Raw genomic sequence first — 23,548 nt, 5'->3', positions numbered from 1 at the left:
TGAGGGGATAGATGGGGAACTCATCAAATTTGCAGATGACACCAAGCTGGCAGGAATAGCCAATACTCCAGAAGACAGGCTTAAGATACAGGAGGATCTGGACAGACTCAAACACTGGGCACTATCTAACAAAATAAAATTCAATTGTGAAAAAAGTAAGGTTCTACATTTAGGCAGGAAAAATCAAATGCACAGGTATAGTATAGGTGGTACCTTGCTCGATAGTAGTAACTATGAGAGAGATCTTGGAGTCCTAGTGGACAATCACTTAAATATGAGCCAGCAGTGTGCTGCAGCTGCCAAAAAAGCCAACACAGTGCTAGGCTGCATTAACAGAGGGATAGAATCAAGATCACGTGAAGTACTAATACCACTTTACAATGCCTTGGTAAGGCCACACCTGGAATACTGCATCCAGTTTTGGTCACCACGATGTAAAAAAGATGTCGAGACTCTAGAAAGTGTACAGAGAAGAGCAACAAAGATGATTGGGGGACTGGAGGCTAAAACATATAGGGAACGGTTGCTGGAATTGGGTATGTGTAGTTTAATGAAGAGAAGGGTGAGGGGTGACATGATAGCAGTGTCTCAGGGGCTGCCAGAAAGAAGAGGGAGCCAAGCTATTCTCCAAAGCACCTGAAAGCAGGACAAGAAGCAACGGATGGAAACTAGTCAAGGAGAGAAGCAACCTAGAACTAAGGAGAAACTTCCTGACATTTAGAACAACTAACCAGTGGAACAACCTGCCTCCGGAAGTGGTGAATGCTCCAACACTGGAAGTTTTTAAGAAGAGACTGGACAGCCGTTTGTCTGAAATGGTATAGGGTTTCCTGCCTTAGCAGGACTAGATGACCTCCAAGGTCCCTTCCAAATTATTATTATTATTATTATTATTATTATTATTATTATTATTATTATTATTATTATTATTATTATTATTATTAATCTCCTTGTCCAAATCATTGATGAAGATGTTGAAGAGCACTGGGTCCAGAACAGAGTCTTGGAGAACCCCACTGCATACTTCCTTCCATGTAAATTCAGTTCCATTGAGGAACCGGTCAGCCAGTTATGAACCCATCTGGTGGTGATGCTGTCTAACCCACACTTTTCTATCTTATCTAGTAGTAGGTTATTTCAAAAGTAAAAAAAAGTTAAAAGTCCTTAAACATATATTTAAATTTTCTTTCACTAAGTATTGCTGAAAACAAACCTAGTGCTGTAAAACTTGTTAACTTGAAGGTTCCTAATAACAGAAAGTTAACAAACAATGTCCAAAAGCGATTAGAAAAGGAAATATACAAATTTAGCCTCCTTTTACAAAGGAAGAAATCATAGTTTCGTGGATATGGTTGTAGTATTTTTAAAGAGATCTGATACGAGAGATGGGAGACACAATAAATCTCACCAGACAGAACTTTTAGTAGGACTGGAAAAAAAATAATCTTTATAACCCAAAACGTTGCTGTATTTATTCTGGAGTTCAAACGTCTACATATTTCTGTACCCAGACTCTTAGCATAGGAGACATCTATATTAAATATATAGTAAACCATCTTCAGTTTTAATTAGCCTATTATTTTAAAAATATGTAGCTTTTATTAAGTTGTTCCATATAACATTAACTAAGAATGCACTTCCTCGCATAGCAGAGTATTGACAGGGATTTTGAAAAAAACAAAAACAAATTCAGGGAGCAAAATTTGCTGCCACTTTTTATTTTAAAATGATCGTACAATCTGTGTCCCTCCGAACCACTTAAAATTATTATTCAGCACTAATATTTGGGGAAATTAAAAATATTATATCAATCAAGGCCGACCAACCTTGGCAACTTTAAGAGTTGTGGACTTCAACTCCCAAGAATTCCACAGTCAATCGCGCCAGCAGTGGAATTCTGGGAGTTGAAGTCTACAGGTCTTAAGTTGCCAAGGTTGGACACCTCTGATATAAATGGACTCGTGTTCGTGAAAATACTGAATCTTTAATTACCCCCAACTTTTAGGGTCTATCAATGGCCAAGGGCTGATAGCATAATATTGTAAGCCCCACCCCCAAGGAAGCTTTGGCTACTCTGCAGTTTTAACAAACACAAGATCTGTTCTGAAACCAAATTTGCCTGTTAAGTGATTGCTAACACCTTAAAGATGATTCCTTGCCCCTAAGCCGGGTCTGTCCAACTGGCAGTCTGTGGGCAGCACGCAGCCCTGGATAGCTAGTAATGCAGCCCCACAAGATCTTAAAAAATAAAGGAAGTTTGTTATTTATATATATCAGTCCTTGACATATAACAATTTGTTTAGTGATCGTTCAAAGTTACAATGGCACCAAAAAAGGTGACTTATGACTTGTTTTATCACACAACCGTTGCAGCATCCCCATGGTCACGTGATCGAACTTCGGATGCTTGGCAACTGGTTCGTGACAGTTACGTGTCCCCTGGGTCACGTGATCACCTGCAACCTTCTGAGAAGCAAAATCAATGGGGAAGCCAGATTCACTTAACAACTTGCGTCACTAACTTAACAACCGTGGCAAGGAAGGTCATAAAACGGGGCACAACTCATTGAACAACTGTCTAGCTTAGCAATAAAACTTGGGGCTGAATTATGGTCGTAGGTCAAGGACTACCTGTATGCAGCCCAAGACAATTCAGATGAGCCAAAAGGTGGACACAACTGCTCTAAATCTTGCAATAAGGCACATACATGCCAATAAAAAGAAAAATGCAAAAGCCAAGCCTCTTGGCTTCTGGGAACTGGAAATGGGAGGATGCCATCTCTGTCATGCCCAGAGGGATGTCAAACTGTCATGAGTCATTCCTGGCCAGGGGCCACACCTAGCTGTGACATCTTGGCTGTTCTTGAAATGTGTCCAGAAAAGGAAGTGAATAAGGATGGGGCCAACCCTAACCACTAATTTTAGACCTAGAACGAGCTTTAAGAGGTCACTGAGTCATCTCTAAATCAGCTTCCAGTCTAACAAATTGTCTTGTAATTGTCCCGAGGGTGAAGGGACAAGGGCTGCGCTATATTAAGCCAGAAGGCTTAACGCACAACAAACAAATTAGAGAAGCCTCTTTCAAGTTGGGTTCAGGTCAAGGCCACGAAATCTTCAGATGTGGAGAAGATGGGATGGATTTATAGTACTGTATACCAATAACAATCGAAACTATGTTGGGAAGACCTCCTGAGGCCTTGAAAGGAAGAATCTCAATATTAGGAGCAACTATGGCCACAGCTGTGTAGCACATCCAAGCAACGATCTTCTTCAACGGCAACTCCAGAGTTACCACATGCCAAAAATACCTCTGACTATGGAGCCTCTGTAGAACCACTAATAGGTGTGTCCTCCATGGTTTTTATCTAACTCGGGTGGGCAATTATGGCAACTCTGACTTGTGGACTCCAATTCCCAGGATTCCTGAGCCAGCATGGCTGGCTCAGGAATTCTGGAATTTGGAGTCCATAGGTTGTAAAATGGCCCTAACTGCCCACCCTGATCTAACTCAATTTTAACCCTCTACCTTTTCAGAAATTGAAGTCCAACACAACTGGGGAGCACATGGCTGAGGAAGGGACCACCTACCTACAGCTCTTGTATCCCTACTTTCAGGCAGGTATTACGTAACTGATGGGAGAAAAGGCAGCATTCAGACACCAATTTTTAAATTTTGTTTATTATATTCAAACACGGTCATTTCGATTCCCGGTTCTTTAAAACAATGGCAGCTGCGCTGCTGAATAAACAAGTACAATATAGAGACTTCTTTGGGAAAAAAAATACTCATGCGATATTGCACATTTAAGTTTCTCTGCATTTTTCTTCTGGTTTTTGTTGGCAATGCAGCCATATAGAAAATACTTCTGTTATGTACAGGTATTTATGGAGGGAGGTGTGGGGGGAGTCCCTGGACGAGGGCAGGTGGAGGGAAGAAAAGTGGGGAATCGGAAGAAGGGGCCATGGCAGAAAAGGAAGGGATTATTTATTTTGGCAAAGGAATCTTGGCTCATGATAGCGCAGGAAAAACACGCACACACGCACGCACGCACGCGCACACACACGAACAGGATTTTCAGGGTTGTACTTTGGACCCGTTTTTTTTTCTCTTGGAATTACTTCTAGCCCTCAGTTTCACTTTGAAGTACTTCTAGCCCTCAGTTTCAACATTGAAAAGTATTGGATTGCATGCGTGCAGGAAGCAAAATATGGGACAGCCGCTAAGCTGGAGCTCCAGATTACTTCTGGGAGACAAATGGTGCCCAGGGAGCTAGAAAAATGAAAGGTCAAGGAGAAGCAGGAGTGAAGGCTGGCAACTTAGGTAACCGTGTCAAGTGTGGGCTTTGGCTATGGCCTCGCTTATTGGCTTCAAACCTCACGGTGAGAGTGCCAGCATCATCACCAAGCTGGGGGGTTGGCAGAAGGCTGTGGTCCAAACGGCGGGAGGAAGGAAGGAAGGAAGGAAGGAAGGAAGGAAGGAAGGAAGGAAGGAAGGAAGGAAGGAAGGAAGGAAGGAAGGAAGGAAGAGGCAGGTTTCCTTTGGCCTGAGTTAGGTGCACTTCTGGGGAAAAAAAATCCACCTAACTTTATGGACATTCAAAGACCAGAGAGGGGACAACGCAATCTTTGCACCCGAGGGTTAAGGTGCAAAGAGAAAAGAGCAGAACCTCCACGGCGCTGCTGCCTCTCTCACCCCGCCATTGACATTCGTCGTCATCCTCACAGCTAATCAGGCACGACTGCCAAGCCTCCCCTGGTGAGTGACCAAGGGATCTCTCACAGCTTGGCCCCGGCCGAGACTGCCGTGGATCGCTGCTGCAATCCGTCTGCTCACTTCCTTTTAGCTCGGCAAAGACCAGAGGCCACCCTCCATCCCATCCATTAATGCTTGCCGGCCTCTGGCGGCATTTGCTAGTCAGGATGTGTGCCGCCGACGGAAGAACGCTGGGACTCGCGACCCGAGACGTTTCTTCCACCCAACGGCATGGCCACTGCTGGGTAACCTGTCTCTTGGGCCGCCAAGCTTAACCGTAAGGACCTGGTTTGTCAAGAAGGCCTGTTAATAATCCCATTTCCCCACAGCAACAATGCTGGCCACCCGGCTCCTAAGGGTTCCCAGAAAGACTGGTTCCTATCATCCCTGTGCCCCTTGTTCCCTGGAGGAAAAGCAGCAAAGAGCATCACTCAAGGAAGCCACAAAATAAATACTGTCTCTGGGAAGGGGGAAGGGCTGGGGGGAGGAGAAGCAGGCGTCGAGACAAACTTCTGGGGAAAACAAATCGTTGGTGGGGCCTATGCGGCCAAGCCTCAGAACAGCCCGCGTCTGGAGTGTCTGGGTGGTGAGAGGAAGGGGACCAACCCTATCCTCCATGTATTTCTCCTGTCCCTGCTCAGGATATCTTGGTACATGTGGTGGTGGCGGTGGTGGGGTGTGTGGAGGAAGGTCCCTGCTTCAGACAGAAGCCGGGGGACAGTGACAGCAAATGGTGGTCACTTGGAGAGCTTGCTGATCACACGGATAAGAGCGGCGTTTTCGTCTTTAAGACGCTGGTTGTCGGCCTTCAGATCTGACAGAGCCTGTGAGGGGAAAGGCAGATACAAAGTCAAACGCCCAAAGGCACCTGTTTCGGCTACAGGTAGTCCTCGACTTACAACCATTCGTTTAATGACTGACAACAGCAGTGAAATAAGTGACTCGGGACTTGCTCTTCACACTTACAACCGTCGCAGCATCCCCGCGGTCACGTGACCGAAATTCACATGGCAACTGGCGTGTCTTTTATGAGGGTTAAAAGGAAGGTGGGAATCACGTGCTGGTCACCCTTTTGCAACCTTCTGACCAGACAAGTCAGCGGGGGAAGCTAGACGTTGGTTCACTTAGCAACCGTCATGCTAAATGAAGAACTGAAGCGATTCACTTAACTGGGGGAAGAAAGGTCTGAAAATGGGGCAAAGCTCACTTAACGACCGTCCTGTTTAGCAACAGAGATTCTGGGCTCAATTGTGGTCGTAAGCCGAGGACTACCTGTATTGCAAACCTACTTCCTCCCCGCCACCTCCTCCTCCTTCCTTGCTCCCAGCCAGAGGAGCGGCTCCCTTCAGCAAGAGAAGAGTCACCTTCAATTCTTCCTCCAGCTCAGCGGCTTTCCTTTCCAACGCTCGTCGCTCCTGGTTTGGGGAGAGATGGAAGGTGGGACAAAGAGATGGAAGTAAGAGGGGATGCAGGAAAGGAATCCTAAGCATGCAATTCTGCTGAGTGGGGAGAAATCAACCTCTGTAGAATAAAACTGGGTAAGTTTAATGTTCTGCCGTTTAGAATTCCTACAGGCCACATATACTGGTCAAGGAACTGCTCTCCTTCTAGGGGAGATGCAAATAACCTAGATTAGACATGTCAAACACAAGGCCCGCGAAGTGGTTTCATGTGGCCCGCGAAGCCATCCTGGAAACAGTGAGGGAACGGCCTCCACTTCCTTGGCCCTGGCCCAGAGACCCTCCTTCTGCCAGAGACCCTCAGATCTATCCCACTCCTGCCCGGGCACCCATAGGCACCCTTGATGCGAACGATGTAGAGCTGGCCATGCCCACCCAGTAGGCCATACGCACTCTGGCCACGGCCACCCAGTAGGCCCCACCCACCCTGGCCATACCCACCCGGCCCCCCTGAGGGCAACCGCAATGCCGATGTGGCCCTCAGTGAAATTGAGTTTGACACCCCTGATTCCTAGATTAAAAGCGTACACTCTTTCCTTGAAACCCCAACCTTCAGAACGGGTAAAAATGCCCAGTCAGTTACTGTCCTCTCCTCAACAGCATAGTTGCCTCACTGACAGGCTTCTCCCCAAAGGTGGCATCAACCTGTTTGATCGGTCAGTTCTGGCAAGGCAGGAGAGGGGAAGGAATAGGGAGGGAGGGAGGAACAAATACTTACAAATCTCTCTAGTTCTAGAAGAGCCGGTCGTTCAGCAAAGCGCTCCTGCCTCTGGCCGAACCAAAATAATAATAATAAAAAAAAGACTCAAAATCATTTCTGTGCTTTACTTTTTAAACATTTATGTCCCTGAAGACAGGGTACGACTGGTAAAATAATAATAAACCATACAATACAGCAATACGCAACCTAGGGAATGGACCGAGATTTAATAATTTAATAATTTAATATTTGCATTTGTATACCGCCCTTTCCCTGAGGACTCAGGGCGGTTTACAGGGAATTAAAAATCAAAACATACAAAAGTTAAAACCAATTAAAAAAGCATTAAATTCACCCTGTACATTAAAACCCCAGTTAAAATTTTCTCCTCAGCCTGGGCCCGAGAGCTCAAAGAGCCAGGTCTTCAGGCCCCGGCGGAATGATCGGAGGTCGGGAGCAGTCCTCAGCTCTACCGGCAGCTGGTTCCAGAGGGCAGGCGCTCCCACTGAGAAGGCCCTATCCCTGGGTGTCACCCGCCGGCAATCTCTCACCGGCGGAACCCTGAGCAGACCCTCCCTGTGGGAGCGCACTGGGCGAAGGGCGTTTGATGCCGGCAGCAGGTGTTCCCTCAAATAACCCGGACCCAGGCCTATGCACGGTTACCCACGCCCCCGTCAATTCTCGTCTGAATTACTGCAATGCTCTTTACATGGGGCTGCCCTTGAGGTGCACCCGGAGGCTTCAACTGGTGCAAAATGCGGCCGTGTGGTTGCTTATGGGAGTATCTCGGTCCTCCCATGTTACACCACTCCTGCGCGAGCTGCACTGGCTTCCGGTTGCCCTCCGGGTGCGATTCAAGGTTCTGGTAATTACCTTTAAAGCCCTACATGGCTTAGGCCCGGGGTACTTGCGAGACCACCTGCTGCCAATGTCAACCTCCCATCGCCCGGTCCGCTCCCACAGAGTCGGCCTCCTCAGGGTGCCGTCGGCCAGGCAATGCCGGCTGGCGACCCCCAGGGGGAGAGCCTTCTCTGTGGGCGTGCTGACCCTCTGGAATGAATTGCCCCTGGAGCTGCGGACGACCCCTGACCTTCAGTCCTTCCGCCGTGACCTGAAGACCTGGTTGTTCCAACAAGCGGGCCTGGACTGACTACGGTTTTAATTAGCTTTTTACTGGTTTTTAAATTGTCATATAATTACTGTATTTATTGTTTATTTTTTTTTCAAATTTTCTATTTTATGTTTTTAATTCTTAGGGAGAAGGGGGGCATATAAATTTAAATAGATAGATAGATAGATAGATAGATAGATAGGACAGGAACGTGAACCTCAGGGACAAAAGTGGTTTATCATTGAGGCTGGGGGTGGGTGGGGGCATCGCTGAAAATCCAGACATGTGCCTCATCCGAAGATCACACTCTACAAGCGAGTTCACAGATGGAAAGGCTGGATTAATGTCGCCTGGACTAGGAGGAGGGCTACGCATCCATTTCTAGCAAACCATTTTACATCTGTCGGTTCTTAAGTCACTTCCTTAAGATACCCACAGGTGAGCCAGAATTGCAAACACTGGGAGAAACAGCAGTCAATCAAGACTACTCAGTACAGTTACTGAGACTTTTTTTAAAAAAATTCATTCCAGATTAATTGCAAAGATGGAAATCTAAAGCAAATATATGCTAAAGCTATGTATTTTATTTATTTGTTAACTTTATAGCTGACCTTTCATTCTAGAGGTCAAATAACGTAATGGCCTGTAAGAATGATGGGCGGGGGGGGAGGGGGAGAGGAGATGCTGCCTAGGGAGTAGTTAGATAAGAGGGAGCATAGCCCACAGCTGCACAGTGGGTAGAGCAAGAAGCTGAAAAGGCACTCTCCTTGTGTTACTAAACGTGACCGCGGGAGAACTGTACTTTCAGACTTGCACGAGATTTTGTTAACGGAGCTTCTCAATTAAGTGGTATCAGATTATCTGGCCTGTTTCCTTTCTGGTCTACCTGGTAGGCTGAAAAGGAGGCATATACGGCAGGGCTTTTCAACCAGTGGTACAGGTACCACCTGTGGTACATTGGCACCTGGCAGGTGGTACGCGACCATCCTAGAAAAATGGTAGCGGGGGGAGGGAAGGAGCTGAACCGGTGGCAGCACCGCACAAGCCTGAGTGAGAGATGGCTGGAGTTGCAGGGCTGTCAGGGCTCAGGGGGAGCGCCAGGATCAGTGCCAGGCTCCAACTGGAGCTCGGCGCTGATCCTGGTGCTTCTGAGCCCAGAAGAAGCGCCGATCAGCTGGAATGTTGCAGCATCTCCAAGGTCTTGTGATTTACATTCAGATGCTTGGCAACTGATTTATGACGGTCACAGTGTCCCAGGGTCATGTGAAGTGACCAAAACCTGCTGCAACCACCCAGCAGATGGGGGGGGGGAGAGAATAAAAACCAAACATACCCCCACCCCACCCCCACTGCCAATCCTCAGCAGAAATGCTCACAACAACCTCGGACAGGAGGAATAGTGCCACCAGGTGGGCAGGCAGGTGTCTTGCTCGGCTGTGGCTTGGGGGGGGCACTTTTTTCAGTGCCATTGTAACTTCGAACAGTCACTAATCGAACTGTTGTAAGTCGAGGACTACCTGTACTTCATCACTTTTTCCCTTTTTTTGTCATCAAGTTTTTGACACCTTGCTAGGCAACTGGTGGTACTCGGATGTTGCCATATCCTAAAAGTGGTGCAATGGGTGAAAAGGTTGAAAAGCCCTGATATACGGTGTTCCCTCCTCCCATTTTTTGCCCACAACAGCCCTAAGAGGTAGACAGCAAGAGATCGTGTGTTCAAGCTTTGCCTTCCTTAGCCGTGAAAGCCAGCTGGATGACTTTAGGCTAGTCACTCTCTCTCTCTCAAATCCAACTTACTTCGGAGGGTTATTGTGGTGGGGCAAATAGGGAAGAAGGTGTGTTGTGCATGTTCGCAGCCTTGAGTTATTTCTACAAATAACAAAGGTGGGATATAAATAAAGTAAAATAACTGGCCCGGATACCTAGAGAACGTCTGTTGCGTAGGGTGGACCCGAGTATCCTCTGCTCCTGATCCTAGATCTTAAGCACATCGCCCCACATTCTGTAATCCCAATACCTCTAAAGTAGATTTTGGCTCTACGTTCTCTCCAATCTTCACCAGCGTTGCCTGCTAAGGTTCTCAGTCCCAATACGCCTCTTCGGTCCTCCCCTTCCCCCTTCCATCCAGCTCCCCCACGAAGGGGCCCGCCTTGCCCTGCCCCGTACGTACCTGGGTCACTCTTTCCAGCTCCAGCTTAATCTGCGTGAGTTGGAGCTGCGCCTCCTGCAACTGTTCCTTCAGCTTTTCATTCTCAATCAAGAGATCTTCATACAGCTTAGAGACGCACGCGGGAGGGTGGAAGGAAAAGAAAAAGCAGGCAGTGAGAAAGATGAGCCAAGTGCAAGATACGCCCCCCCCTTCCTTTGCAGCTGCTTTTTTTGTTTTTTTTGCCTGCCGGTGAGGGCAAAACCCTCCTTCTCCAAGCACTAACTTTCTTGTAATAACTGTCCGGTTCTTCTCTGCAGCCCGAAGGCGCGCTGTTCCCTCTCTGGCAGCCCGGAGGGGCCGTCCGGTTTGGCAGAAGGCTGTTTAAGTGATCGCTGAAAAGAAGCAGCAGAAGGAGGTGGTGAGCATTGCCCTCTGCTGGCTCCTTTGCATGATGCAATAATAATAATAATAATAATAATAATAATAATAATAATAATAATAATAATAATAATAATAATAATAATAATAATAATAATAATAATAATAAAAATATACAACAACAATAATAACAATAATAACAACAACAATAATAATAATACAACAAAACAACCATCATCATCATCGTACAGTTGATTGGTATCACTGTACCAGGAGATGCCAGAGTCGAAGAAAAAGAACTGGGGAAAATTACGAAATACCGCGACCTGCCCATCGAAACTGCACGATTATGGATGAAATGCGTAACAGTGATGCTACCCATTGCCATCAGGGCACTGGGAACTAGGTCCAAAAACTTTGCAAAACGTATCAAGAAACTGCAGCTTCCTGCAGTAATAACTCCAGCAAAGCGACAAAAAACTGCGCTACTCGGAACATTTTACATTTTAAGGAGGTACCTGGGGTTGATACCTAGGATGCGGGCAGCAACCCGTGTCAACCATCAGTGCCAGTCAACTTCAGTGTTCAGTTGACTTGAGTTTCATGTTTAATGAATAAAAGTTATAACAACAACAACAACAATTTAGGTAGGCACGGGAGAAAAAGATTGGAAAGGAAAACATAAAAGACCAGTGGTGCTTTAGCAAAACAACAACATGTGCCGGTTTCATGTGTTCATGCAGAAATGGGGTTTCTTCCAGCCTGGGACGAGGCTGCTGAGTTTGTAGCCAATGGCAAACCTAACATTGCTGGAATAAAACAGGCTTCAGGAGGGGACAAAATGGAAGAAGCATTGTGGAGGGGGAAGGGCGGGGAGGGTTAGGGTTAGGGTTAGACTGAAGAAGTTACTTGGAGAAGCAGTGAAGCATTTCAGACCAACAAGAAAAGAAGTCCTGGTGCTGTGACACAATTTCCAGAAAGTGCAACCACGTGTAGGCAGCTCTGGACTGTGTAGTTGCCCAAGCCTCCCTCGGAGGCTAAAATGCTTGATCCGTGTTGTGTATCTGGATGCGTTGAGAGAGAGCGCGTTGTTAAAAGCACTCATTTCACTATGGAATTCCCCCCACCCCCCCACACACAATGCTTCTTCCACTTTGTCCCCTCCTGAAGCTTGTTTCATTCCAGCAATGTTAGGTTTGTCATTGGCTACAATCTCAGCAGCCTCGTCCCAGGCTAGAAAAAAACCCATTTCTTCCAGACTCAACTTCCAGACAACTCTATCTGGATGGCTGAGAATCTTTTATCCATATAGTGATCACAGTTCGTTGCTGTTCGTTCGGGTCACACGTCATGTCAATTTTGGTGACATGCCAGGCCTCTAGACCAGGGGTCTTCAATCCCCGGTCCATGCACCGGTACTGGGCTGCGGCATGCCAGCAAGCAAAGCCCATCCATGGGATGCAGGCAGCACACAAAACCACGCACTCTCCGGTCCATGGAAAAACTTTTCTCCGTGGCACTGGTCCCTGGTGCTCAAATGGTTGGGGACCTCTGCTCTCTGGAAGTTGTGCAAGAGGGCCTTGCTCTCACACGGCCTCTGGAGCCTCTGAAAAGCATGCGAGAACGGATGTGATTTCCCCGCTTTTTGGAAGATAAAGGTAAAGGTTCCCCCGCACATGCGTGCTAGTCATTTCCAACTCGAGGGGCCGGTGCTCATCTCCGTTTCAAAGCCGAAGAGCCAGCGCTTGTCCGAGGACGTCTCCGTGGTCATGTGGCCGGCATGACTAGACGCCAAAGGCGCGCAGAACGCTGTTACCTTCCCACCGTAATTTTTCTACTTGCATTTTTACATGCTTTTGAACTGCTAGGTTGGCAGAAGCTGGGATGAGTAACAGGCGCTCACTCTGCTACGCGGCACTTGGGATTCGACCCGCCAAACTGCCGACCTTCTGATCAACAAGCTCAGCATCCTAACCCACTGAGCCACCGCGTCCCTACAAGGCCACAAAATACAAGATACAAGGCCACAAAAGAGCCTTTTCTGAAATGTCCAGGCCTCGTGCAATCCAGAGCTGCCTTGGATAGGCGTTTTGAAAAATATTTATAATGACAGCATGCATGTATTTATTTACTAAATAATAAATGTAAATAATTTATTACTTTGATATGAGTTCTCTTTTGTCCAGGGGTGTGTCTGTGTGTGTGTGTGTGTGTGTGTGTGAGAGAGAGAGAGAGACAGAGGGAGAGAGGGGGGGGAGAGGGAAAGAGGGAAAGGGAGGGAGGGGGGAGAGGGAGGGAGAGAGGGGGGAGGGGGAGAGAGGGAGAGAGAGAGGGAGGGAGAGAGGGGGAGAGGGAAAGAGGGAGAGAAAAAGGGAGGGGGAGAGAGGGAAAGAGAAAGGGAGGGAGAGAGGGGGAGAGGGAAAGGGAAGGAGGGACAGGGAGAGGGAGGGGAAGAGGAAAAGAGGGAGAGGGAGGGAGGGAGGGAGAGGGAAAGAGGGAGAGGGGGAGAGAGGGGGAGGGGGAGAGAAACAGGGAGGGAGGGGGAGAGAAAGAGGGAGGGGGAAAGGGAGAGGAAAAGAGGGAGAGAGGGAGAGAGAGAGAGGGACAGGGAAAGAGGGAGAAGGAGAAGGAAAGGGAGGAAGGGAGAGGGAGGGAGGGAGAGGGGGAGAGAGAGGGGGAGAGAGGAAGGGAGGGAGAGGTAGAGGGAGTGGGAGAGAGAGGGAGGGAGAGGGAGAGAGAGAGAGAGAGAGAGAGGAGAGAGGAGAGGGGGAGAGGGAGAGGGAAAGGGAGAAAGGGGGAGAGGAAAAGAGGGAGAGGGAGGGGGGAGAGAGGGAGAAGGAGAGGGAGAGAGAGAGAGAGACATGCTGAATTTGTGACATGCTCAGCCCATATAGAGGAATCTACCTGCTATGTACAGATGGATCTTCATTGTGGACTTGCTCAGTGTCTTCGTCTTCCTCCCCCTAGAAGCAGGAGGAAGAAAAAATGTGGTTGACAGGTTCTAACCATCAACGTGGGTGCACGTAAAAGGCATCCGCCACCTTCTCTGTAACCTCCTATCTGTGTCCTGAACTCCGCCCTCCCTCCAGTGCACCAGCCTGCTCTTCTGCTGCCCTTCTCCTTCACCTCTGAGTTTCCTCCCAGACCGGTGATGCGCCTCTCTCGCCGGCCTTTCCTGCGGTCTCGGATAGCCAGTCTGTTCCGAAGGTCTGTATCCAGCTCAGAGCCAGCCTTATCAACTTCCGTTCCTGCAGTTTAAAAAAACAAAACAAAACAAAAAAACAAAAAACAAAAGACGAGACGGGCAGCTGAGTTTGGGCTGTCCGCCTCCCGAGTTCCGAGGGTCAAGAACGCGGCGTGGAGGAGACGAAAGCTTTAAAGACCTCCTTGAGATGACACTGTGCAAAGACGGGGAGAGAATGAAATGAGTCAGGATCGAAGGAGACGAAGGAGCTAGGAGTGCCAGTCCACAGTGAAACATGTCAAGCAAGCAAAAAACTGAAAACGAAGGAGGAAAAAGAAAGTAAGAAAGTAAGTAAGAAAGAAAGAAAGAAAGAAAGAAAGAAAGAAAGAAAGAAAGAAAGAAAGAAAGAAAGAAAGAAAGAAAGAAAGAAAGAAAGAAAGAAAGACAATATTCACCTGAATACAAGGGTTACCTTTCTGGAGCTGCGAATTCACCACTAACGGATTCACAGTATAAACGGAAGAACTGTCTGAACTGAGGAGCCGGAACCGCCTAGCAGAGTCCTGAATGAGGTGTTAGGAGAATGAAGTTAGGGAGAGTCAGAAGGAAGATCAATGACAAACCTGATTTGCCCTGGCTCAAGGCAACAGGGCCGCATTTCGTAGTGGGCCAAACTAAAGCTTGGGGTGAACTGAAAAGGGTGGTGTGGTGAGTCTCCCTACTTCAAAGGACGTGCCAAAATACATCAGATCCTCAACTCAGCCCGGTGCTGGCAGAGACGCATGAGGAAAGCCAAGACACGGTGAAAGCCAGGAGTCGTCACCTCCCTCTCCATCCCGTCACAAAGCGTTTACTGTCCTGCTCGGCCTGGAGACGGCCAGTTGCGTCTTTCTTTCAGAGGCCCTTGGCAAGGATCTGCATCCTGAGCAGTAGGCATGTATACCTGTAATCCCACCCCCACCCACCCCCCGGCCTTAGATCAGGCCTCATCTTTTCCCTGATCCATTTATCACTAGATCAGATTCTCTCCTGCCCGGGACTTTTTTTTTTTTTTTACAATGCTGGAGGGGCTGGAATACAACCCATCCGCCTCAAAGGATCCCTACCGTGGTCTCCTGAGATTGCTGTTCCCCCTCTTTCTCCCGTTTTTCCTCCTCCTTGTTCCTTTGTTCTGAAGGAGTTTTGGAATCGCCGGTCCAGCCCATGGTCTTCTCAGCCTCCTTGAGGTCTGTAAGGGTTACTCCCTAAAATGGGCGCAGGGAGGCAAAAGAAGGGGGAAAAAAGGGCGGGGGAAGAAGGAGGACATGAAGATGGAGAGAGAGAGAGAGAGAGAGAGAGAGAGAGAGAGAGAGAGAGAGAGAAGGGGAAAATTTATCCATCAGAAAAATACCTTACCCTTCAGAAGATGCTGATGGGATTGTGGCCGATGGACAGCAAAACTCTTTGTGAGGCGTTGAGTTAAGGGCAAGAAAGCAGTTGCACCCCAACCTGTGTGGCATCACCTTCAAGCCAGGTTGTGGTGGCTTTTTGTGTGTGTTGTTTTGTTTTTTTTGCACCAACTCTTACCTGTGTGGAACGCCTGGATTGTCTCATGAGCCTAGAACGGGCTTTTCTTTGGGATTCAGATTCTTCATCTCGCACTGGTGTCTGGTATGACCTAGCAGGATGACCCTGGTGGTTAGGCAGCACATAAAGGTTTTTCCTCATGCTTTCTATAGCTTCGAGGGCCCCCCGGTTAGTTCCTGCCAAGCCTCGTAGAGCTGTTGCATTGGCAGGACGTCGGGATAGGGAAGGGGAAGGGGAAGGGGAAGGAAAGGAAAGGAAAGGAAAGGAAAGGAAAGGAAAGGAAAGGAAAGGAAAGGAAAGGAAAGGAAAGGAAAGGAAAGGAAAGGAAAGGAAAGGAAAGGAAAGGAAAGGAAAGGAGGAATGAAATGTAAGAGGGGGAGGAGAAAAGGCAGCTGGCAGAGCCCTTTTAATTTTGCCAAACTCAACAGGACAGAGACAGCTATCAAGATGGCCTACAGGTAGCATCCTGTATGGAGCATGGAGCACAACATACTGTAGAATAAGCCGTCCTTCATCTATTAGACCCAACAATAAGACAAGATCAAACAGACACTGGGCGTAGGTGTCTGGCCAGATTCTCTCCCGTTGACACCATGAAGTGGACGCCTGTGTATCCGTGGCAAAAGTCAATAATAATACAAGCAACTTACAGAAGATCAGGATAAGAACTGCATCAACAGAGACCAGCCTATTTGCCTTTCAGGATCACCCATCTACCATGGCCCTAAGTGCTTTCCGTACTGCCTGCCCCTGGGCCAGCCAACCCTCACCTTCGGCGGTCCCGGGGATCCATGCTAGAGCTGATGGTAGTGGAAGAGAGGGGCTGGTGTGGGGCAGGGGCTGTATCTATCTTCATCTGAAGGCCACCTTCTAAGTTTCTGCGGGGAACGAGCAAGAAGACAGAAAGAGAAAAAAGAGAAAGAGAGAGAGAGAGAGAGAGAGAAAGAGAGAGAGAGAGCGCACGCGCAAGAGAATATTTAGAGAGGCTTCCTTAACTTCTGTGAGACTACATGACACCAATCCACTGCTCTCTAAAATTCAGGCTAATGGTCCCTTGGAAGGTCTTGTCTGCCTTAATTTTGATGCAATGTTCCCCCCTCCCCTTCCGAAACCTTGCCGCTTCAGCAAAAATATCTTAACAAACTTTCTGCCCCCCCCTTTTTTTTTGCAAAGGCGCAACAGTATTGCTAGGTTTTTTTTAACTGCAAACGGTAAAAAGCAAACTGCTATAGCACCTTGTTCAAAGTCGATAAGGGTGCTCTTAAAAAGACCGAATAAATTGACTAAAATTGTGACGCTCACCGGAAAGCACAACAGCTTCGCTTCCCCAAATATTCCTTCTCTTCCAGTGAATCTTGGGAATCTTATTTTCCCATTCCCTGCTCTGAAACTAAAAGCAGACCCAACGGATCCTATCGCTTAACCCGAAGATCTTCCAATACAAGGAGAAACTTTCCAGAAGTTCCTTCAAAACTCTCAGGAGCCGTAGCCAATACGGCCAATGGCTGGCGATAGCTGGAGTGGAAACCTAACATCTGGAGGATCAAAGATCGCCTAATCCATGTTAGTTTAGTAGTGGGTTTCTCCACTCAAGAACATCAAGAGATGCACCCTCACTAGAGGATGAGAAACGAGGCGAATATCCAGCCTGCCTGGGAAAAGCCAACTGCCCTGTCTCAGCTAACCAGCTTCACATCTGAACAAGATTCCAATCTAGGCCTCTCAAGTCAAAGCGTGCTCTTTTAGTTTATCCATGGTGGATTTTACTCACGCGCGCCGGGGATCCCGGTGGGGTTCTGTGTCTGGGAGGGCAAATATCCGGCGAGTGGGGGTTGGGATTACTCGTGCCAGGCGTGGCTCTTTGTTCTGTAAAAGAAGATGGAAAAAGGAAAGAAGGTATAGATGTGACAGACAGCTGTTCCACTGTTACTTTCTACTCCGGCTAGGAATATGGGGGGGGGGAGGGCGCTCAGAAGCTAGATTCAGGAGGCTTTGGGGTGCCCACTAATGTGAGCCTTGCGTTTCTGTAAAAGGGAGAGTGTGAGCATCTCTCCCTTGATGCTAGAGCAGACATGTCAAACCCGCCACGTCACAGGATGTCGTGCAACGTTATCGGGGACGGTTTTGCCATTGCCGGCAATGGGGCGGGTGCGGCTTCCCGACGATGCGTCCGGCCCGTGGCGCCCCCCCCCCTCCCGGCAGTTTTGACACCCCCTGTGGTAGAGGAACTGCTAAGGATGGAGAAGGACAAAAAAGCTTCGACACTGCCTCTCTAACACAGGGTAGCTGTGGCCCAGACAGAACAAGAAAAAAAATTGTTGAAAAGAGGGGGGAAAGAGCAGAGGCGGAAGGAAAACTCGTATGTGATTCCCACCAGAGGCTGTTGGTGCCCTTAGGCATGCACTTCCCTTTACACTTCCATGGCTCTCAAGCTAAGCAACCCCAACACACACACACACACACACACACACACACACACACACACACACTTACTTAACCCTCCCCTGCCCAAGCAAAGCAAAGCTAGCAAGCAAGGAATCCAGCCACCCTCTCTGAGGCTCCTACCGGGTCACCAGGTGGCTCAGAAGCTGTGTTCCTATTGGCTAACCATGGGCCAATGGGATTCTTGCTCCACTTCTTCAAGAGCTCCTGGATGTCTTGCTGCAGGGAATACAGGCAATGACAGGGTCGGGAGGGAGAGGGCAGGAAAGACAAAGAAAAGAAAAGAAAAAGAGGGCACAGCAGAGACATACTGGTGGCAAAATTCGGTCTCCTGAATCCCCCACGCTGAAAAGCTCCCCCCCCCACTGGAGGGAAACAAACAAACCCCCACCAGAGCTTCACAGACGGTGCAAAGCTGCTAGATCTGAGGTAGGAGAGAAGGGAATAAAATAGAAAGCACAGAGAAAAAAGGAAGCTCTGCTTTTAAAGGGGACTACTTCCGGCTCAAGGGATGACACGAGGGCGTCTGCTCTCCTAAGCTTTGCTCGCTTTCTTGCAGACGTTTCGTTACCCAGCACTGATGACGTTTCCTAGTTAGGGGGATGAAACGTCTGCAAGAAAAAAACGAGCAAAGCTTAGAAGAGCACCAAGGACCCCACCACACACCTCGTGTTCTGCTTTTGACCAAAAAGAAAAAAAGAAAAAAGAAAAAAAAGAGCTAAACGTGAAACTGAGATTCAGCTGCGGTTGTCTCCTTTGGCTTTGTTGGCATCGTGGGAAATATATATATATATATGCAAAGATGATCTGCACCCGACCAAGGCTGGGTCCACTTAAACCTTCAGAAACGATACCGATAAGGCCGGCTTTTGAAAACTTAACGCAAGGCAGCATCGTCTGGCATGTTCTCAGGGCAGTTCACAGTTCACAAAGAGAGGTGGGCGAAGTGTGGCGCGGCAGAATTTTCCCATCCTAAAATAACCCATCCTGACCTTAGAACAGGCAGTTTCAACTGTTTCAGACCTGATCCATTCTATCTAAGCCAGGACCGGGCGGTCATTTTGCACCTAGGGGGCTGTAACGCTAAGGGACTGACAGGGTATTGTCACTAGAAGGAGTAGGGTGCATTTTCTTGCTCTTTCTTCAAGCGTGTACAATCTACTGGGGTTTTAACTATTTTGATATTTTAGAGGTTTTGTGTTGTTTTTTTTAAATGTAACTAGCTGCTCTTTGGTCAGCCAGCATAGCTGGCTGGGCAATTCTGGGAGTTGAAGTCCACAAGTTGCCAAGGTAGGAGACCCCTGCTTTAGAAGGCTGAAGGTTGCTCACTGATTATCTAGTCCAGGGGTCTTCAAACTTGGCCCTTTTATGACTTGCGGACTTCAACTCCCAGAATTCCTCAGCCAGCCATGAGGAATTCTGGGAGTTGAAGTCCACAAGTCATAAAAGCGCCAAGTTTGAAGACCCCTGCTCTAGTCCAGCAGCTTCCAGCCTTTTCTATACCCCGTACTGCTAGAACGCTTCCGATATGTTCTTGCGCCCCTTACAAAAGTTTGAAATAACGGCAACGAATTATGCATATACCACTATAATTTTGAAAAGCCCTGGAATATTGTCCCGCACCCGCTAGGGGTGCAAGCACCCCTGGTTGGGAACCCCTGATCTAGTCAACATCATCTCCTCTAAGCTTTGCAGAAGCTTTCCAAAGATCAGAAAGTTCCCGCTCCTCAACCTTTTTTATTTTATTTTAAATACAGGTAGTCCTCAACTTACGATCCCAACTGAGCCCAATATTTCTGTTGCTAAGTGACACAGTTGTTAGCTGAGTTTTGACCCATTTTATGACCTTTCGTGGCACAGCTGTTAAGTGAATCCCTTCAGTTGTTAAGTTAGTAACACGACTGTTAAGTGAATCTGGCTTCCCCATTGACTTTGCTAGTCAGAAGGTCGCAAAGCATGATCATGTGATCCAGGGACACTGCGGCTGTCGTAAACATGACTCAGTTGCCAAGGGTCTGAATTTTGATCACGTGACCATTGCAACGGTCATATGTGGTGAAAAATGGTCATAAGTCAGTTTTTTTCCAGTGTCGTTATAACTCTGAACACTCACCAAACGAAATGTTGTAAACCGAGGACTACCTGTAGTGGAAATGCCAAATATTGCCCACAAGCGAGAGATCTCCTGCACCAGAGCTGCAGCATCTGTCAGCTTTACAGATAGTCCTCGACTTACAACAGTCAAGAAATTCTGGGCTCAATTGTGGTCGCACATTGAGGACCGTCTGTACTTTCTCTCCATTAGATATGAAAGTGCTCTATCCTGGCGAGCTGAGTTGTCCTTCTCCTCCTCCTCCTCCTCCTGAGTGACATTTCTGCAATTGCTGTTCATGGGTTTTCAAGAATAAAAGCCAGATCATTCTACCAAAACCAGTGGGAAGTGGCAAATGAGAAAGTCCTGATGTCCATGACATACCCATTACAAAATGGCTGGCTTGCATACAGTTCTACCTAGGATCACCATAGGGTCAGGGGTAGGCAATCTTGGCTCTTTTATGACTCGTGGACTTCAACTCCCAGAATTCCTGAGCCAGCCAAGCTGAGGGGAAAGGGAAAGGTTTCCAAGCTGAGCCATGCTGGCTCAGGAATGCTGGGACTTGAAGTCCACAAGTCATAAAGTGCCAAGATTGCGTACCCCTGCCATAGGTCTACATCTTTTGTCTGAAAATTAAGATCATTTGCTGGTGCCTTACTCCGCATACTTTCTTCTTCACAGATGCCTCCATGATGAAATACTCTCCTTAAATTTGTATAGCTAATTGAGTTTTTAAAGATCAGGTTAAATCTTGTCTTTTTTGCCCAGAATTATGAGATAAAATGGTGGCTGGATGGAGTCACTGAAGCAGTAGGCGTGAGCCTAAATGGACTCCAGAAGATGGTAGAGGACAGGAAGGCCTGGAGGAACGTTGTCCATGGGGTCGCGATGGGTTGGACATGACTTCGCAACTAACAACAACAACGAGATAAAATCTAGAGCTACTTTAGCTTTTTATCTGCGGTTGTGGGCTCCTTTGGCCTATTTATTTGTTTCCTTTGATGCTACCTCCTTTTTAAATTGTAAATCAACCTTCACTCAGCCTTCCATCCTTCTGAGGTAAAATGGGGACCCACACTGTTGGGGGCAATATGCTGGTATTTGTAAACTCTTCACAGAATGCTGTAAAGCCCTATGAAGCAGTACATAAGTCTAAGTACTGCTGCTATTGCTTTAAGGAGATCAATCAATCAGAATAGAGCTGGAAGGGACCTTGGAGGTCTTCTAGTCCAACCCCCTACTCTAGCAGGAAAACCTATACAATTTGAGACAAGTGGCTGTCCAGTGTCTTCTCAAATACAGCCAGTGATGAATCACCTACAACTAATGAAGGCAAGCTGTTCCACTGGTTCAGGGGTTAGGGAACCTTGGCTCTTTTATGACTTATGGACCTCAATACTCAGAATTCCTGAACTATGCTATGCTGACTCAGGAATTCTGGGAGTTGAAATCCACAAGTCATAAAAGAGCCAAGGTTCCTCTGCACTGGTTAATTAACAGAGCCTTGGTGGAGCAGTGGGCTAATGCCTCCTTAAGTAACACCAGCTGCCTGCAATTAGTGCAGGTTCGCGTCCCACCAGGCTCAAGGTTGACTCAGCCTTCCATCCTTCCGAGGTAGGTAAAATGAGGACCCAGATTGTTGGGGGCAATAAGCTGACTTTGTAATAATGCCGCGGGGGGGGGGGGCAAAAGCCCTAATAAGCAGGCATATACATAGAATGAAGGCTATTGCTAAGCACATTGATTTGTGCTTCTTAGATTGTAAGCCGCCCTGAGTCTTCGGAGAAGGGCAGGATATAAATGGGATTAAAAAAAAATTATTCCCCCCCCCCTCCCCGGTTAGGAAGTTTCTCCTTAATTCCAGGTTGCTTCTCTCCTTGATCACTTTCCATCGTTTTCTGTCCCGCCCTTTGGTGTTTTGGAAAATAAATTGACCTCCTTTTCTTTGGGGCAGCCCCTCAAATACTGGAATAATGCTATCATGTCACCCCTTAGTCCTTCTTTTCTCTAGGCCAGGGGTAGGCAACCTCGGCTCTTTTATGACTCATGGACTTTAACTCCCAAAATTCCTGAGCCAGCATGGCTGGCTCAGGAATTCTGGAAGTTGAAGTCCATGAGTCATAAAAGAGCCGAGGTTGCCTACCCCTGCTCTAGGCTATCCATACACAGTTCCTTCAACCATTCTTCATATGTTTTAGCCTCCAGGCCTTTAATCATCGTAGTTGCTCTTCTCTGCACTTTTTTTCCAAAAAAAAAGTCACCTAATTGGACAACTGATGAGAAAGGGGGGAAACACCAGCTGCCTGCCATTAGTGCAGGTTCACATCCCACCAGGCTGAAGGTTGACTCAGCCTTCCATCCTTCCGAGGTAGGTAAAATGAGGACCCAGATTGTTGGGGGCAATTAAGCTGACTTTGTAATAATGCTGCTTGGGGTGTGTGTGAAAGCCCTAATAATTAGCAGGCATATACATAGAATGAAGGCTATTGCTAAGCTTGTAAGCCGCCCTGAATCTTCGGAGAAGGGCGGGATATAAATGGAATTTTAAAAAAAAATGAAACAAAAACCCAATCTGTCCAATATGTGCCTGATCCTTTTACCAACTCTTCCCCACAAACTGAAGGATCTTCCCCTGACTGGATTCAGATGAGACCAAAAAAGGCTACTGTTCAAATACGTGACGGTACTAGGGACAGTTGTGCTGCCTGGAGACCAGAACACTTGGCACCCCTCTCCTGGTTCCTCGTATGAAGGGAGAGCAATCCAAGGCTTTCCCATTTCTTGATGCCACCCTCCTCCACACCTGACTGCAGCAGGCTAGCTTAAGAGATGCAGGGTGGGCCAAGTCTTACGTCGCGATCTAAAGACATTCTTATTTGAACAAGCCGGCCTGGCCTGATGGGGGATGGGCGGGGTTTTTTATTGTTATTTTAATATTTGTATTTACTGGTTTTAGTGGGCATATATTTAATCCTTTTTAACTTTTGTAACTCTGTATTTTTTATGCTTGCCCTGTTCACCGCCCTGAGTCCTTCGGGAGAAGGGCAGTATATAAATAAAATTATTATTATTATTATTATTATTATTATTATTATTATTATTATTATTATTATTATTATTATTATTATTATTATTATTACAAAGGTGTTTCCAACAACAGGTGGCTGCCCTCAACTCTCAGAATCAACCACCTGAGACAAATGATATATATTTTAACCTAATGGTGAGGCTGGCCATGCCTGACCTGCCCCAATGGACTTGGTCTCCACCCAACTCACCTTCTCTTCTGTATCAAGCCGGGGACTGGATGCTGAGCGCTTGATGCCGCTGCCCCCCTTGGGGACCCCTTCATCCAGCTTGGCATCCTGCAATACTCCAAAGCTGCTTGTTTTGCGCAGACTCTGTCTCCATGTGGCCGGAGCTGGCAAACTCCCTGGCTCTGTGATGCGGCCGGGACCTCCAGACAACTGGTGGAGAGGAACAGAAGAGGAAGGGGTAAAGCAGAAAGGGATAAACAGAAGAAGCAGAGAGAAAAGGAAGGGAAGCGAAGGGGAGTCAGGATGGATGAAGGGAATTTTCACTCGGGGGGGGGGGAAATGGAAGTGAAAGGAGCAGGGGTGGGCAACCTTGGCTCTTTTACCACTCGTGGACTTCAACTCCCAGAATTCCTATAAACTCACTTCCACTCTTTCTCACTTCCCTGCTTTTTC

General features: G+C 47.5%; 1 protein-coding gene across 4 annotated transcripts in view; it reads right to left on the bottom strand.

Moving 5' to 3' along the window:
* Positions 1-3,659: 3,659 nt before the first annotated feature.
* LOC308677579 (protein phosphatase 1 regulatory subunit 12C-like) overlaps positions 3,660-23,548 on the bottom strand; it is a 54,106-nt gene continuing 34,217 nt past the window's right edge. Inside the window, exons 10-23 of one of the 4 annotated variants that reach the window (XM_081344115.1) lie at positions 23,117-23,305; positions 17,867-17,962; positions 17,073-17,167; positions 16,072-16,179; positions 15,302-15,392; positions 14,842-14,979; positions 14,208-14,298; positions 13,678-13,799; positions 13,456-13,514; positions 10,457-10,565; positions 10,195-10,299; positions 6,932-6,982; positions 6,118-6,168; positions 3,660-5,577 (exon numbers count right to left, since the gene is read on the bottom strand). In XM_081344115.1, the coding sequence (XP_081200241.1) occupies positions 5,491-5,577; positions 6,118-6,168; positions 6,932-6,982; positions 10,195-10,299; positions 10,457-10,565; positions 13,456-13,514; positions 13,678-13,799; positions 14,208-14,298; positions 14,842-14,979; positions 15,302-15,392; positions 16,072-16,179; positions 17,073-17,167; positions 17,867-17,962; positions 23,117-23,305 (1,392 nt within the window). In that variant the 3' untranslated portion in view covers positions 3,660-5,490. The remainder of the gene's footprint in view (positions 5,578-6,117; positions 6,169-6,931; positions 6,983-10,194; positions 10,300-10,456; positions 10,566-13,455; positions 13,515-13,677; positions 13,800-14,207; positions 14,299-14,841; positions 14,980-15,301; positions 15,393-16,071; positions 16,180-17,072; positions 17,168-17,866; positions 17,963-23,116; positions 23,306-23,548) is intronic. The other 3 variants (XM_081344117.1, XM_081344116.1, XM_081344118.1) reach the window with 3 other exon arrangements.

The sequence above is a fragment of the Vipera berus genome (assembly GCF_964194415.1).
Source record: "Vipera berus genome assembly, chromosome: Z".
Taxonomy (NCBI): Eukaryota; Metazoa; Chordata; class Lepidosauria; order Squamata; family Viperidae; genus Vipera; species Vipera berus.
Note: the sequence above shows the minus strand (reverse complement) of the source record. Positions and strands in the feature narration are given on the sequence as shown.